General features: G+C 41.3%; 1 protein-coding gene across 1 annotated transcript; it reads right to left on the bottom strand.

Moving 5' to 3' along the window:
• Positions 1 to 1,467: 1,467 nt before the first annotated feature.
• LOC142468458 (extracellular calcium-sensing receptor-like) lies at positions 1,468 to 16,290 on the bottom strand. Its single transcript, XM_075575066.1, has 5 exons — positions 16,002 to 16,290; positions 12,615 to 13,460; positions 8,485 to 8,712; positions 3,327 to 3,450; positions 1,468 to 2,483 (listed from the first exon to the last, which is right to left on the bottom strand). Exons 1-5 carry the CDS (start codon positions 16,257 to 16,259, stop codon positions 1,585 to 1,587), a joined length of 2,355 nt encoding a protein of 784 aa, XP_075431181.1. The 5' UTR covers positions 16,260 to 16,290; the 3' UTR covers positions 1,468 to 1,584.
• Positions 16,291 to 16,374: the final 84 nt, after the last annotated feature.

Here is a 16,374-nt window from a genome sequence, read left to right as displayed (position 1 = left end):
GCGTTCAATTCAACCCAGAGATTTTGTGTATTATTATAACCCTTCACAAGTTACCGTGACAGTTTGTCACAAGGAAACTGCAGCTGAAAGGCAGCCTGACCAAGGTCAGAGCGCAGCTTCCCCATGGCCAAAAACTCAGTACAGTACACTAATTTCCCATCAGGATTAACACAGTGGGGGTCCCTCATGAGAGTCCCATTCAGAAGCAGGGACCCTGGCCGTGTTAATATTGATGGGAAATCCCCCCCCCCCCCCCCCTCCACGCGCTGCACTTGGCTGTGACCAGGCTGCACTTGGGTCACGGTTTATTCACAGCAAGTGCAGGGCACAGTGGAGATTAAGCTGTCTGCATCTGTATGTAATTAATTTAACGTATTGTATGTCCTGCGGAGGCAGTGGGGGTGGATTATGGAGTTAGGTTATCCTAGGAGGGAGGTTAGGGCAGTTTACATAGGTGGGGGAGGGGGGAGAAACCCCTTGTATGCCATAGCGGTTATACCGCTATGACCTACAAAGGGTAGTAGGGTAATAAGTGTATTTCTTTAACTCCTTGGTTATCTTAGTGGACATTACCTTCATCGCCACTATGACTTCCAAGGGGTTAATGCACAGGTCCTGGATGAATTACTTGACTTAGTCCAGGGTATTCATTCTGGTTTCCTACATTGTTACAGCAATATACTGTATGTAGGAAGCCAAAGTGGTCCAATTCAGACCACTGGACTAGGTCCAATAATTGTCTGGTACCTGGCCTTAGGTGCTTCCAGCACCCAAAGTCAAGTTCTGCCACATCTTAGAAAAAAATGTTAACCAATGCATTATTTCCCTCTTTAACGACCGGCTTTCTGGTGGGCCCCACCTCTTTTGCATACCATTAGCACAGCAACGTCTGTTAAAGTTAACCGGAAACCAGTTTTTACTTAAAAACGGCACTTAATGCATCGTTAATGACTTTTGAAGAGATCCATATGTTAACCAAAATGTATGGATTGTTACATATTTCACGGACTTCTGGGGATCGACTCTTCACTTTGTCAATATTGAAGGAATTTTGTATTTCTGGGAACCTTTTACGGGATATTATTTACTAAAAAAATTCTTAAAATGTCACCAAAGTTGCAAAAGTCAGCATTTTCTACGAATGTTTTGTTAATTATAAATAGAAATCGTCATAACATACTATGGAAGCTCCATATTTTGTTAGATAGTATCTTTAACCCTTTCAGTGGTGGCTATGTTAGCACTAAAGGTGCAAATGAAAGTGATAACACTGTGGCCGTTGCAAATTTAGGTAGGATTTGTACATTGGCATACATAGAAATTAAATCGATAAGTATGTTTTTCGAATGACAAATTTCAAGCAAACACAATAATTAGCTTTGGAAAGTGTTTCTTTGGTAAATATGTCTAAGGCGCTATATATATATATTTACATAATAAATACACCAGAATAAAATGTTGGTATGTACAGTATGTTTATTTTTTTTTTAGAGAGAAGTACAGTATATTACATTTAACCTCCAACCCATATAATAGGCAACAACAAAAATAAATTGCCAAAGTTATTCCTTTTCAAGCAAAATATTAATTACAAGCATGTTTTCCCCTTACGTATTGTTTTGTGTTCATCTCTGGTCTTAACAAGATAATATAACATTTAGGCAAGAAAAGGCAACCCAGCAACCCTGCACTGGACGCCAATATTGCAAATACTTCTACAATGACTATGTTCTTCCCTTCCGCACTCATGTAAGCAGGAATGAAACAGAGCCAGACACTAAGAAACACAAACATACTGAAGGTGATGTATTGTCCCTCATTGAAGCTGTCAGGGAGCTTTCTTGAAAGAAAAGCTACCACAAAACTAACGGAGGCTAAAACCCCCATATATCCCAACATACAGTAGAAAAATAGGTGGGAACCTTCGTTGCACTCTACCAATATTGTATCAGCTTTTGCTCTCATGTTTAACTCTGGGAAAGGAGGTGCTATCCCCAACCAAGCCGTGCAAATAGTAATTTGGATGAGTGGGCAGAAATATATCACACAGCTGGAGATCCTTGCATCAAAGTGTTTGCCAAATGAGCTGGGTTTGATAGCCTTGAAGGCAACAATCACTGTGATGGTTTTGGCCAACATGCATGAGACAACCACTGAAAAGGTCGTACCGAATATAGTTTGACGGAGTAAGCAAGTGATTAGAAGAGGATATCCAATAAACATGAGGGAGGCAATAAAGCACACGTTGAGGGCCACGAGGGTAACATAACTGATGTTCCGATTGTTGGCTTTGACCACTGGTGTCTCGGAGTATTTTCTGAAGATGCAAATAATGGATAGGGTGATAAGAGAGAAGGTGACGGAAGCTGCAGCTAAAGCTATTCCCATGGTTTCTTCATAAGACAAGTATTGGATCACCTTTAGTAAACACGCATCCTGCTTCTCATTAGGCCACTGGTCTTCTGGGCACTTCAAGCACACAGCTGCACCCAGAAACAAAAATCAATTCAAACACTCAATACATGCAATTTAGGCCTAAAAGTATGGTTATTTGTTTGTGTTACAACTCAAAACTCAGAAAAACGAAGTTTCAGCAAAGATCAACAACAAACTCCATAATGTTTGTTTTGCTTCATTTGCTTAGTCAAGGTTAATTTATTTACTTACACGTACAGTACATCAATATTTACTCACTCATTTAATTATTTTTGGTGTTGGGCAGTGTTTACTGAGAAGTGTTACCCCATAAAACACCTTCTCCAGCCCCCTTCAAGTCAATGGGCCACAGACGGCCATGTTTACTAAATGGCGTGGCTCACCTCACAGCCCATTACCCTGAAAGGGCGGTACAGGACAACATTGACTAAGCCATGCTGCAAGGCGTCTTATTGAGTAGCACGGCTTAGTCAACATGGCCCACAATCTTTTAAATATCATAGTAATAAACTCTGTGTATACTGTATAGCAGCATAATCACATAATACATCCCTCTAGAATAGATTGTACGCTCTTGGGATCAGGTCCCTCATTACCTTCTGTACGCGTGTCTGCCCTTATTTGTATGCCCTTCTGTTTATGTTATCTATGTCACTGCACCCCCACTACCCTGCGCTGTGGTACAATGTTGGCGCTTTACAAATACATGATGATAATAATGAGTATTATTCTGAAACACTGAGGCCATTAAAGAGGCAAAATATGTATTTAACTATAATTTAGAAATTTTTATATTATTGTTTTTTTTTTTTTATCCATATCATTCTTGCCCTGCATATACAGTAGTATAACACTCTATATAATTGTCTTGGTAAAGTAATGTTGCTTACCTGTTTCATTGGAGATTTCCCCAATAGAACACGGCACACACTGGAAGCAGCACACTGGCTGTCCCTGTATAGACACCTTTCTGTACCCCAGTTGGCAGCTTTCACTACAGACTGATTGGGGCATCTGCAAGGGGGGCAAATAAAGGAGGCAAATAATGTTTGATAAATATACAGTAATTAGAAAAACAAAGGAGTACAAATGGTTGGACCCCTGAAAGAATTCACTAAACTGCACACCACTAGAATTAAAATATACCTTTTAATGATTTACTTAAAACATATATTACCAAAGGAGTGTGTAACGTAATTAAAAAGGAATTAAATCAACAGTACTTAGCACCTAGGTCACCTAATTATTATGATGGAAAAGCCCTATTTACCAATTAAATGTGGTAGGGTATAGGGGACTAAGAGTACTATTAGTCTGGGTGAAAACCCCTCTGGATCAGCCAACAGAACAGATAATAAAAGATGTGAGCATCAGTGAGGAGAGAAATATTACAATAAAATTGATAGGAGCTCCACCTAGTGTAATAATGTGCTATTCAAGAACCCCAATAGTATATCAAGTTACATCCAGAGTAGAGGGTGTTAGCACCATAAGTGTAGACTCAATGACTAACACTCATGGGGCAGCTAACAAAGCAGTGAAATAAATTCACAGCACAGAAGCTGCAAGGCACATTTATAGCTAGGTAGAGAGATGACAGCAGACCTCACTGACAAAACGACACTAGGCTATAATAGAGTAGTGTCATGAACTGTGTAAGCTGAAACAGGAGACTACTAACACTACATTAAAACAGCTCCAAGTAGGAGACTGACAACATTGCACGTCCAAATATAATAAAACACATAGAATTGTTCATAGAGGAGACTATCTATTAAACCAGGGGAGCGCAAACTTTTAGGTGCTGCGCACCCCTGTCACTCTGCCCCGGCTCTCGCGCCCCCTGCCTACCTTCAGCCGCGTCATATGACGCTGCGTGGGCGTGTGATGTCAGGTCACATGGTAACGCGGCGTCTATTGCCGCCACGTTGCCATGGCGACGCAACACAGACGGCTGAATCACGGTAAGTAAACAGTTACAGAGGCCTCACGCGATCCCCCGGCATTTCATTTAAATGCCTGGGGGAAGAGCGCGGGGCCTCTGCAACTGCCCACGCCCCCCCAGCACAATCTCCCGCCCCCTGGGGTCGCGCCCCCCACTTTGCGCACCGCTGTAATTAAACAATGAGTTTTGCCTGAAAACAGACTGCCACTTGCAACTATAACAATTGGGGGAAGAGAAAGCAAGAGAGCACGAGACAGAGAAAGATAAACACAGAGACAGATAGAGAGAGACCTATTTAGGTAGTGTGACCATTAACATATACCAATCAAAACACTCCTCTATACTAAGGATGTGAGAAACTACCCAGAATGCATTTGCAACCGTTTTTGCACGTCTAAGATTTTGCAATTTTAAAATCTTTCAGATAAATATTGAAAACGAGAGGTAACTCTCAATGTATTACTTCCTGGTAAAATATTTTATAAATAAATAAATATTGCCAAACAGTGTGCAAAACATGTTAGCTAGCAATTTAAGAGTATTTAGCAAATTAGCGTATTAAGCGAAATTGCAATGTACAGTACACTAACTTAATGCATCGTAAATTGCTTGCAAACTCTATGTAACAGAAACATGGTAACACACCGCTCACCAAATATTACAATAGAGGATAATGGCTCGGTGCGAAGGGAAAATATATACAGATACACGTAGAATTAATGACCACAAGGGGTCACTACAGTCATAGAAATTGCGTTCACGCATGCACCTGTCAGCACGTCCTGAACAGCAATACCGGCTCCCTACCTGTACCGAAGCTGTGCGCAAGCAGGGAGACTATAGAGCCTGTTACAAATGCATTATTTACATCAGTTATGCACGTATATGAAGATTGCAGTACAGTACATGCATCGTTAAGTGGGAAAAGGGTAGTGCTTCACTTTAAGTACATTTTCACTTTACATACATGCTCCGGTCCCATTCCGTACGTTAATGCGGGGTATGCCTGTGTTACATACATGCTCCGGTCCCATTCCGTACGTTAATGCGGGGTATGCCTGTACCCTATACAGTGGATCAATGCTAGACGCTATCCCTAAGTGTTAATATATATGTGTATATAAATGATACAACACATATACTGTATATGGGATGATAGGTTAGTTTGACAGAACAATTCTCTCCAAAATATATGTATATATATATGTATACAGTATATAGTGTGCACATGCAAATTGACTATGTTGATACCCTATAGTGGACGCTACTCTATTACTGGGTGCTATCTCTGGATATCCTATGGTGTCCTATAATATGATAGTCAATAGGTCATAGATAATCGCAGATAATCGTAGGTAGATCATAAAGTACATCGAGATGGAATATCGTCTTGCCATCTATACATATAGGTATGAGTATAGAAACAGCATTGGATGTAGCTTTGGGCATTTGTCTTTCGTTGGTGAAAAGAGATACTGTATAGTGAAGTATTTTTCGTAACTATAAAACGCGAGGTTTTTTTAATGGATTTATGTATAAATATTTGTAGTTAGTTTACGGACTATGTGAGTGTAGTAATTTGTGCATTAGTAAGTGTATTTTGAAATAAATGTATAAATTGTGTGTATTTGCCAGAGATGAATGGCGTATGAAGTCTTCTGAAACGTTCGTGTACATGTCTGCATGTAGTGGCATAAACCAAACAGGGAATTGTCACAAGTTAGCGAATAGAAAGTGGGAAACATTAAGCTGCGTTGTCCTTCATTTTTATTGGACTTGATGGGCACTAGTATATAAAGAGCCATTTGAAACCATGAAGGACTCCGAAGGAAGCCTAACTGGCGAAACGCGTTGAGTCCCTTGAGAGCGTTCAGTGAGTGAGAGGGAATCGCCCAGCAGAGGAAATCCGATATCACGGCACTTCCGAGAAGTGACGTCAGACGCCAAAAAGAGCTGGCTTGCTGAGATTGAAATGGAGAGAAGAGATGGGGGAATTTTGGGGCCGGATTTGAATCTGCAATGGATCGACCGGTTTATTTGGTCCGCGGATTTCTGCGAATCACTCTCAAAAATGGTGACTCGCTTTTTGCGGATTTTTTTTTATTATTACCAATACACTCTGCGCATCTGGACAGATTAGCACAATCCAATCCGTGGATTCAGCAATCCGGTGCCGGGTTCTTAAGAATGGCTGAATCCAGGGATTGGATTCTACAAATCCGTCAACGGATTGTATCCAATGGCGGATCTTCATGAATCCACGCGGATTAAAACAGGCCAAATCCTTCCGCAGATTTTACACCGCAAAACGTATTTTGCGGGTGGGGGGGAATGCGAGAAAATACGGGAAATGGATCTAGGCGGATTCTCCCGTCTCTAATGGAGAGGCTACTGATTTTGGCTGGCGTCACGACACTTTGTTGCACAAATGCTTGTTTTAAACTTGTCAAATGTGAGTTGAATACCTTGGAAAGCTGCTACAATATTTTCTTGTTACATACTACACCATGATATGCCTTTGTCTTATTTCCGAGCCAAAGTTTTGAAGAGCCAGGAGAGAACGTAGACGAAACGTTCCTGCTGTAAGAGTGTATGAAACGCAGTATTTGCACTTACTGCACCCCATGTGAGTACATTATATTATATTTTTCTAATTTTATGGTTATTGTAACAGGGACGTATCCCTGTTTAAATAAAGCAGACTCAGAGCTCTGAGAATCCAGCAGAGAGATAGTTAATTGCAGCCACTCAATTAACTAGTCTCCACCTGGACTAATGAGAGCTCTCTAAAAAGCCTCATGTGAGAAACAGATATAAGAAACATTTGGCTTTTTACAGAGCTCTCATTAGTCCAGGTGGAGTCTAGTTAATTGAGTGACTGCAATTAACTCTCTTTCTGCTGGATTCTCAGAGCTCTGAGGCTGCTTTATTTAAACAGGAATAAGTCCCTATTACAGTTATGAAACCGGTTTCAATATATATATACCTTTCTCAATCTCATTTTGGGTTGATAAAATCTGCGCTCCATATGCTCTAAAGAAGATCTTTGCTACAAAAGACTGAAACACGGTCTGTTCCAGATTGGAGCTGTGAACATTATAAAGAGATCTCATCTACAGTTATGTGAACACTGAATATTATGTGAATACTGAATAATTTTCATATCTTTTTAATCATATTTTTACATTCCGCTGGTCACTAATTTTATTTATTGCTAGTCACATTATAATATTAGTAAACTTTCTGAATTGCACTGGTGGTAGCGCTATTAATCTTTGGGGTTCGAACACATTGAGATACCTGGAAAATAATATAATCTAAAAATGCAAAGAAGCTAACTGAAATATACAGGTAATCTTATATTCCAGGTATCTCAGGTGTTTTCAGACATATCTCTCCACATGTTCTATAGAAGGTGTTGGGAGGTATATAAATACATGGGTGCTCTCCTCTCTCTCGCATGCGAACTATGGGGAAGTTGCAAAATCTCTCTACAATATAAAATATTTTTGTCCGCCCCTACGTAAGATATAGCTTATTGGTGATATCATAATGCACATAGCCTGGTGGCAGATATGGAGAGTCAGATACCTACAAAGTTAAGGCAGAAAGCAGACAAAGAAAGTAAAAGAGTCAGTTACGTTAAGATGTAAGGATAGAGCAAGAATGCTGGAGGAGAGAATGGATGAAAGTGGGGGAGAGAGAGGAGGAGGGGAAGAGAGAGGAGGAGGGGGGAGAGAGAGAGGAGGAGGGGGGAGAGAGAGGAGGAGGGGGGAGAGAGAGGAGGAGGGGGAGAGAGAGGATGAGGGGGGAGAGAGACAAGCAGGGGGGAGAGATAGAAGGTGGGAAAGAAAAAGTCAAACCCGTCCATATTTTGCGAAGGGCGCGGTTAGCGCGTGAAGCGCACATGGACTGAGCTCTAAAAAACAAGGCAAAAGTTGCGTGGTTTGCAAACTCCTGCTAAAGGTTTCCACATCTCTACCCCATATAACACGACATAACATTATAACACAGGAGACAATATACAACTATTTTAATATGAATTAAAGATGTAGGAGAATGTTATTTGAATAGTCTAGCGGTAGCATTCAGTGATACAGTACCTGCTTATATTTCTGATTCCATACAATGGCAGCGATGTCCAGAAGGATTTGTTGACCGAGTACAGCTCGGGAATCGTAGCTCCCTACTTTTGCCAGCCTGTAGCTGTTATCGGGAAATATCTGCAGGTTCATGATATCAAACATAGCCGGCACTTCACCCAGATCATTGAAAAAGACTTCATCCTCTGATTGGGTCTTAAAATGAACATTTCTCAGATACCAGTAAACCTGTAATAGTAACAAAACATCAACTACAGCAATCAGGGGGAGCTATGGATCAGCTCGCGTCACCTTGATACAATGCAAACACTTTCCTTCGCATAATTTTGTAGCAGCGGCAATGTTTGATGCTAATCTCCTAAGCAAAAGGTTAGCGAGATCTTAGTAGGAAACCGCTGTGAATTCCCTACAGATATGCATTTTGTATAATGGGCCAGGTTTACTGAGCACTGCTACGACATAAGAAACCTTTCAGGGCCAGAAACACTTTAATGTGCCTTCCCTTAAATGTGCCAGAAGGCGTCTTCCGACCCCAGACAGTGTATTTGGGCACAGCACTGCTCAGTAAATACGTCCCATAGACCAATATTTCATTCGGAGTCTTCTGCCATAAGATATTTTCCAGCGTGGGAAAACATTGAATGGGCTGTAAGGCGTCTTCCAGTGCCAGACAGTGATTTAGGGCAGGGGTGCGCAAACTTTTCCCCCTGCGCCCCCTGCCTACTATCCCCCCCCCCACCTCTGCTCGTGCTTCCACCCCCACCCCCAACCTTGTTTCTGATGTCAAATGACGCCGCGGGGTCATGTGATGTCGCAACCTGGTGATGCGGCGTCGAAGACAAGGTAAGAGAACTTACGCCTGCCCCGGCATTTAATTTAAATGCTTTGGGGAAGAGCGCGGGGCCTCTGTAACCGCCGCGCCCCTTCCCCCCCCCCCCCCCAGAAAATCTTGCGCACCCCTGATTTAAGGCATAGCATCACTTAGTAAATATGGCCTATTACGCTTATAGGAGGAAAAATAGAAGGTAATGTAATCAAAGTGCTTTCATCAGGGATGCTATAGCACATTGAGCAATATTTATTAAGTAGCACATAGGTACTGTATCTTAAATCCCATTCAAATTAAAATAAGCTAATTCAATAGTATTTTTTCTTTGATATATATGTACTGTATATGTATCTTTATTTATATAGCGCCATTAGTGTACATAGCGCTTCACAGCAGTAATACACGTGACAATTTTATAAATAACAAATAATACAAATAACACATGATGGGAATAAGCGCTTCAGACATAAAAATAACATTTAGGAAGAGGAGTCCCTGCCCCAAAGAGCTTCGTAGGTAGGAAGAACGTACAGGGACCGTAGGAGGGCGTTCTGGTAAGTGCGTCTGCAAGGGGCCAAGGTCAGTGTATGATGGGGTAAAATATCAGCCACGGAGCTACTCATAGGCTGTGTTAGGCCGGGATTATACCAAAAAATGACAGGCCGCAAGCGCAATAACAAATTGCTAGAATGCAATAACAGTTTACAAACAAAGCGCGATGCGCGTGCAGAGACGAACTGCATGCCAGCAGACCAGAGAACAGACCTAGGATTCTGTTTTCTGCAGACGACGGCCAGTGTGGGCGAACCGCTCACGGCCACATCTCCGCCACGCCTCCCTGCCTCCTCCTGCTGCCTCCTGCCTGCAGTGCACATGTCGCTCGGCTGGATCACATTGATGATGTCACAAGAACGCGTGCGCCCAGCCGGAACTTAGAGTCTGAGACATGTGAGTCTGTTCCTATTTGTCATTACGTTCACAGATCTCCGGTAGTGATTTGTTTTAGTTTATTTGCACGTTACTTTGTTGTTATTTAAGTGGTATCTTTTGACAGTGGATATGTGTTATGTTCGCTACATACACGTAAGTCTTGCTACATCTGTAGAAAGTCATATCATTGAAATCTTCAAACATATTCTAGTATCAAGTGATTCAACAAAATACAGGAGGGAAGGATATTTCACAGAAAGAGAGGCTAAAACAAGAGGTGATGCTCTAAATCTGGAAGGTGGGAGGGTCAGGGAAAATGCGAGGAGGTACAGTAGAGGCAACGCTTATTCTAACATTTGCCGTAAACTAGCCGGGTTACATTCTGGGTATGTGCTGGGTATGTGCTGGGTATGTGCTGGGTATGTTCTGGGCTAGTTTGAGGCACGTTTAAGGCATTTCTGCATTGACTAACGACCCATAGGATTAACACAGCAGGGATCCCTGGCAGTCCCATTCAGTTTGAATGGGACTGCCAGGGACCCCCGCTGTTAATCTGATAGGCCATTAATCAATGCAGAAATGCTGGGGCTAGTTTAAGGAAAGTTTAAGGCATGTATTCAGAATGTACCTGGGTGTTTCCTGGGTTTTTTGGGGGAATTGCCACTGGTTTTTGTTCGAATAAGAGTTGCCTCTACTGTACTTCTTCAAAGAAAGAGGGGTCGATCTGTGGAATAGCCTCCCAAATGTGGTTGTTACACACAGTTACATAGTTACATAGTAGATGAGGTTGAAAAAAGACATACGTCCATCAAGTTCAACCTACTGTATGCTAAATTTAGACAACAGATACTTTATCCTATATCTATACTTACATATTGATCCAGAGGAAGACAAACAAAAAACCCCAGTGACACATCCAATTATATCTCATAAGGGGAAAAATATATTCCTTCCTGACTCCAAGAATTGGCAATCAGATTATTCCCTGGATCAACATCCGTGCCTCATACAGTAAGTGAATGAGAAAAATGCTTGGGATAGACTTACTGTATAAGGCTATTCTAATAAATATAGAATCACTCTACTCTTTCCTAGATCTGTCTCAGCATCTCCCCTCCTGTAATCCCTCTCCTGGCTTCCAATCAAATCCTGCATCTCACACTCCATTCTTCTCCTCACTTTTAAAGCTTTACACTCTTCTGCCCCTCCTTACATCTCAGCCCTAATTTCTCGCTATGCACCATCCCGACTCTTGCGTTCTGCTCAAGGATGTCTTCTTTCTACCCCCTTTTTATCTAAAGCCCTCTCCCGCCTTAAATCTTTTTCACTGACTGCCCCACACCTCTGGAATGCCCTTCCCCTCAGTACCCGACTAGCACCCTCTCTATCCACCTTTAAGACCCACCTTAAGACACACTTGCTTAAAGAAGCATACGAATAGCACTGTGAACATTCTGAACACATGATACATAAAGCTTGGCCCCCTGCAGACGCACTAACCAGAACTCCCTCCTACTGTCTCTGTACGTTCTCCCTACCTACCAATTAGATTGTAAGCTCCTCGGGGCAGGGACTCCTCTTCCTTAATGTTATGTTTATGTCTAAAGCACTTATTCCCATGATCTGTTATTTATATTATCTGTTATTTATTCGATTACCACATGTATTACTACTGTGAAGCGCTATGTACATTAATGGCGCTATATAAATAAAGACATACAATACAATACAATAATGAAAGAAAGTCAATAACAAAATATGGTGTGAGTTTTTGCAACAGATGGTAAAATGGGTATTGGCCAATTAGTTGTTTTCTGCAGTCAGTTTCTATGGTCCTATGTATGAAATGTAAATATTAATAGAGTCCTTGGAAAAGAATAGAAAATGTCATAAGGAAAGACAAGTGTAGTTTGTGTCAATGTTACAGTAGAAGAGATCCGAAGATTCCAGCGGTGCACAGCTTGTAGAAATGGGAGACCAGCAAGGTGTAGGTTAAAAATAAAGATTTATTGAAAAAACATGTGGTATGGGGGACACACTCTGACGCGTTTTGGACCTGCGTGGTCCTTAATCATAGAGCAGTAGTTTGTGTCAATTTGTGTACACTAACCTTTGAGGTTATGTACAAATGTGGTGTGCGACATTGTTTTCCTAGGCAATGCAACATATCCCATTGTAACTCAGAATATCACAGTATTTCTATAGGAATTAATTACGATGTTGGCTAACAATAATCCCAACATATCCCACCAAAGAGAAGAGTATATTTATACCTATGTATTGGCTCTAAAGTTACATTCCCTAGGCATCCAAACTTTATTGCAGTTAACAAAAAATATTACAAGTATTTGCAAAAATATACATTTTGTACCTGCCATGGCTTGATCGTGTCTTTATTTTCTTTTATACACTTCCCAAATTCAGAGAACGGTTCTTGGTTTGTACATTGGAATAGGTCATGAAGTGCATAGGCAAAGGCATATACTGCAAGATATGCCTGGAAAGTATAACTAAGATCTCCCAACTCAAACAGAGAGGTCACCACTTCAGACAGTTTTTCTTCGCCCGAGCAAAACATTTTCTTACTTGTTTGCAGCAGTTGTGGAGTTGACATGCTATTATTAGTTGGCCATTCGCAGTCAAAGGCTGTCTTCCAGAACTGTTTTATAAAGATATCCTTTGAATATTTAGATGGATGGAGAGTTTGGAGAAAATTGCTAAAGCCAGGCATGTTTTCACTGTGTAGAACAAGGCCAATGGACCCATTTAATATTTTAGAAGAGTTTCCTGAGAACATACCTGGACTGAATGTAAAACTAAGGGAATAGATCCATACCTTGCCCCATATTCCTTGGGCAGACATTATCTCCAAAAGACGTTTTAGATGCATTTCTTCACAATAGACCACAATTGCAATTACTGTGGAGTTCACAATCACGTCAATAATTTTTTTGACTTTCTCAAGAGTGTAATGAAAATGTATTTTCTCCAGAAAGGCCACACAGCCCCCATTTTGCATAATATCTTCTTTTAGATGTTGACCAGCTATTTCTCCTAAGTCATCATCTCTGGTCAAGATCCCAACCCAAGTCCAGCCTAAGTGTGTCAATAGCCGGGATATTGCTTTGTCCTGGATCTTCTCATTGGGGACAGTGCGTAGGAAAGAGGGAAATTGTTGTCTGTCACTGAGGGCAGTATCAAAAGCCCCAAAACTAATCTGAAATCAAGAATACAGAACACACTGGTAATTTGTTTTCAAGGTTGTAACATATCTACTTCTTTAATGTGTCGTCACTGGTGTATCTACTCTTTCACCTCTCTACCTCCTTTCTCGGGGATCCCATATAATAAATGAATTTAACAATTAAGTTGAAGACTACACAAAATTATATTATTTCATTTTGCCTCTGTTGGCTTGTCACTCTTCCATGACAGTCTGCTGTTTACACATACAGATGTAGCCAGATTTACTGCCCTTGGAGCCACAATTTCTCCTGTGCCCATGTTGCTGCAATGCGAATACAGATCTCACAGCCCAGAGAACAGTAAGATGTCCAGCAGGACATTGATGTATGGCAGTTTTTACCTAAAAATGGGTTGTAGTGCCTTCTTTTTTTAAATCAAACCCGATGCTTTTTAATGGATCCGATAAAAAGTGCCCTATTTTTGATGGTGCGGCATTGATGTATTACGCGATAAAAATAAAGCACTTTTTTTGGACACTAACGCCGCATTTTTAGGTTCCCGCAGTTTGATGTATCTGTTCCTATGCATCTAGAGGTGCACGTGCACTGATGCATTTCCGTCTGAAACTTGACATACTTATGAAGTGTATTTTTACAAAGTTAGACTTTGGCACTTGCTGGGCTAGTATTCTGTGCTAAAAAAAAAAAAAAGATGCCATCAAACGTAAAGCAAGCAGCATATGTTTTATATACATAGTCCTGCGCCAATATGCAGTAATTCCACCCTAAATCCTCCCACTTGCTCCATAAATCCCTCATTTTATAGCAGTCATATCCAACAACTAACATTAATACAAAGACGCCACCTGGCGAAGGTGTATTTCAGCAGGGATTGCAGCAAAATAACGATTGTTCCCTTTGATACATAGAGCCCATATAATTATGAAGGCAGAAAAAGTAATTGCCTCAAAGAACTTACAACCTCATTTTGGTGCCTAAAGCTTAAAGAGACAAAGAGTCGTCATCATTCAGCTGCCTGCTGGAACAAGGCACCTACCTGCTGTTAACCTAATATTGTTGAAATAAACATACTGTAGAAATGGATGACATATGGATGAAATGGACTGAGGGGGGTGGGGGCCTGGAGATGAGGTTGGTGGTGGTGTGCAGAACCCATTTCGTCTCCATTTTGTCTGTCTTTGTCTTCACAAGTCTGTGTCTTGTGTCTCATGCTGTGTTCCTGCAAACATTCGTGTTCATTTGTGTGTGAAAGAAAGTGTCTGTTGCAAGTGTATCAGGTTGGCTACCAGGAGACTCGAGGACAAAATCAGCCTATGGCTCAATGCCCAGAAATGAGGGGGAGGCATGTATTCTGCAGCATATTCAGACTTAGAGATAAAGATGTATCCTAATATACCTTGTTCATTGTATTCAGATGTTTTAACACAGTTTTTACTTCTTTAGTGACCTTTATAATGATTGGTTTAGAATAGGGAGGAGATATTGTATTCTACCTAGCAACTTGTTTTAGACAAAGAAACTCAGATGTGTATAAAAAGGCTGCGAGGGCCCCCCCCCGAGGCCCCCGCCCTCCCTGCAGGGTCTCTTGAGACTCTCCTGTATAATCACTCAGAATATTACATTATCCCTGACCCGTGTTTGCTCTTATCTTTGTGCATTGACAAACAACGACACTGCCCTAGAAGACACTAAGCCAGTGGTAGGCAACACAAGTCCCCCAAGACCCCCCTCCACCCCCCCCCCCCCCCCCCAATAGGTCAGGTTTTCAGAATATCCCTGCTTCAGCACAAGTGATACAGTCTTCGAGTGAGCCACTAATTAAGCCACCTGCGCTGAAGCAGGTATATCCTGAAAACCTGACCTGTTGGGGGTGGAGGGGCTTGAGGACTGGGGTTGAGAACCCCTGAACCAAGGTGCCTTTCAGAGCCAGGAGGTTTCTTAGGGCAGAAGACAGCTTAGTACATATGGGCCGTAGTAAATTGACCAGGATCACCGGGAGAGCAGACACGGAGATTTGAGCCAGGTGCATATGCTTCAAAGGCAGTGACGTTATCACTGAGCTAGTTTATATCTTGTGAGATATTCATCATCATAATCTATTTATTTGTTGTGGCTCTGCTGAAATTGCACATCTTCTACCTCCTTGTGCTTTGCATTCATTACTGTTCTATTAAAGCACACAATGACAATGCCACCCAAATTCAGTTTATGTACACAAGAAGCTATGGACTAAAATGTATTACAGGTTGGTAGGGCTGCATTAAAATTTGATGTAATGAATATTTATAATGTTTAATGGTAGGTGAACAAAATTGGTGATTCAAGTCATGTTTAAAATATTGCACACATACTGTATCACCAAGGTAAGAAAAAAGAAAGCCTTCTCGCTGCTTTCCCCACTGGTGAAATGGCGCCAGTGAATACTTAAATCAATTACATGGCGGTAAATATTTTTTTCACATTGTATACCGACCTTTAGTAAATCTAAGCCAACATTCTTACAACATTTCATTCGAATGTACTTGCTATTAATTCAATGTTTATTATTTTACCTGTGGGTAGTTGCATAGACCGAGTATTCTGGCCATAGGAATAGATAAAGTTGACATGGAGTCTCCCACAATCCCAGCTAAGAGTGGAACGTTCCAGCCTTCCCGGGGTTCATCCAATGGATTCTGCTTCTCCCACAATAGCATCATAGTTTCTTGAATCACTCTTGACTCTGACACACATGAATCATAGATATCAAAACCCAGGGTCAGATTTGGTAAGAGGTTAATATTCTGGTTAATCTCCTCTATAGCAAACATGACAGCCAACACATCTCTGTAGTATCTGATATGGAACCTATAGAAGCATTAGTTACAAGAGAATAATTCATCAATCAGTAACATACGTATGTACAGGCAGTCCTCGTTTTACAAT

Source organism: Ascaphus truei, chromosome 17, assembly GCF_040206685.1.
Source record: "Ascaphus truei isolate aAscTru1 chromosome 17, aAscTru1.hap1, whole genome shotgun sequence".
In the NCBI taxonomy this organism is placed as follows: Eukaryota; Metazoa; Chordata; class Amphibia; order Anura; family Ascaphidae; genus Ascaphus; species Ascaphus truei.
This window is presented reverse-complemented; position numbering and strand designations above follow the sequence as displayed.

What these genes read in the sequence shown, in the direction of transcription:
- LOC142468458 (XM_075575066.1), bottom strand. Translation starts at nt 16,259, where the DNA reads ATGTTTGCTATAGAGGAGATTAACCAGAATATTAACCTCTTACCAAAT. An exon ending in GTCTATGCAACTACCCACAG is followed by an intron (nt 13,461 to 16,001) that starts GTAAAATAATAA and finishes TCTTGATTTCAG; the next exon opens with ATTAGTTTTGGGGCTTTTGA. An exon ending in ACACGATCAAGCCATGGCAG is followed by an intron (nt 8,713 to 12,614) that starts GTACAAAATGTA and finishes TTACTATTACAG; the next exon opens with GTTTACTGGTATCTGAGAAA.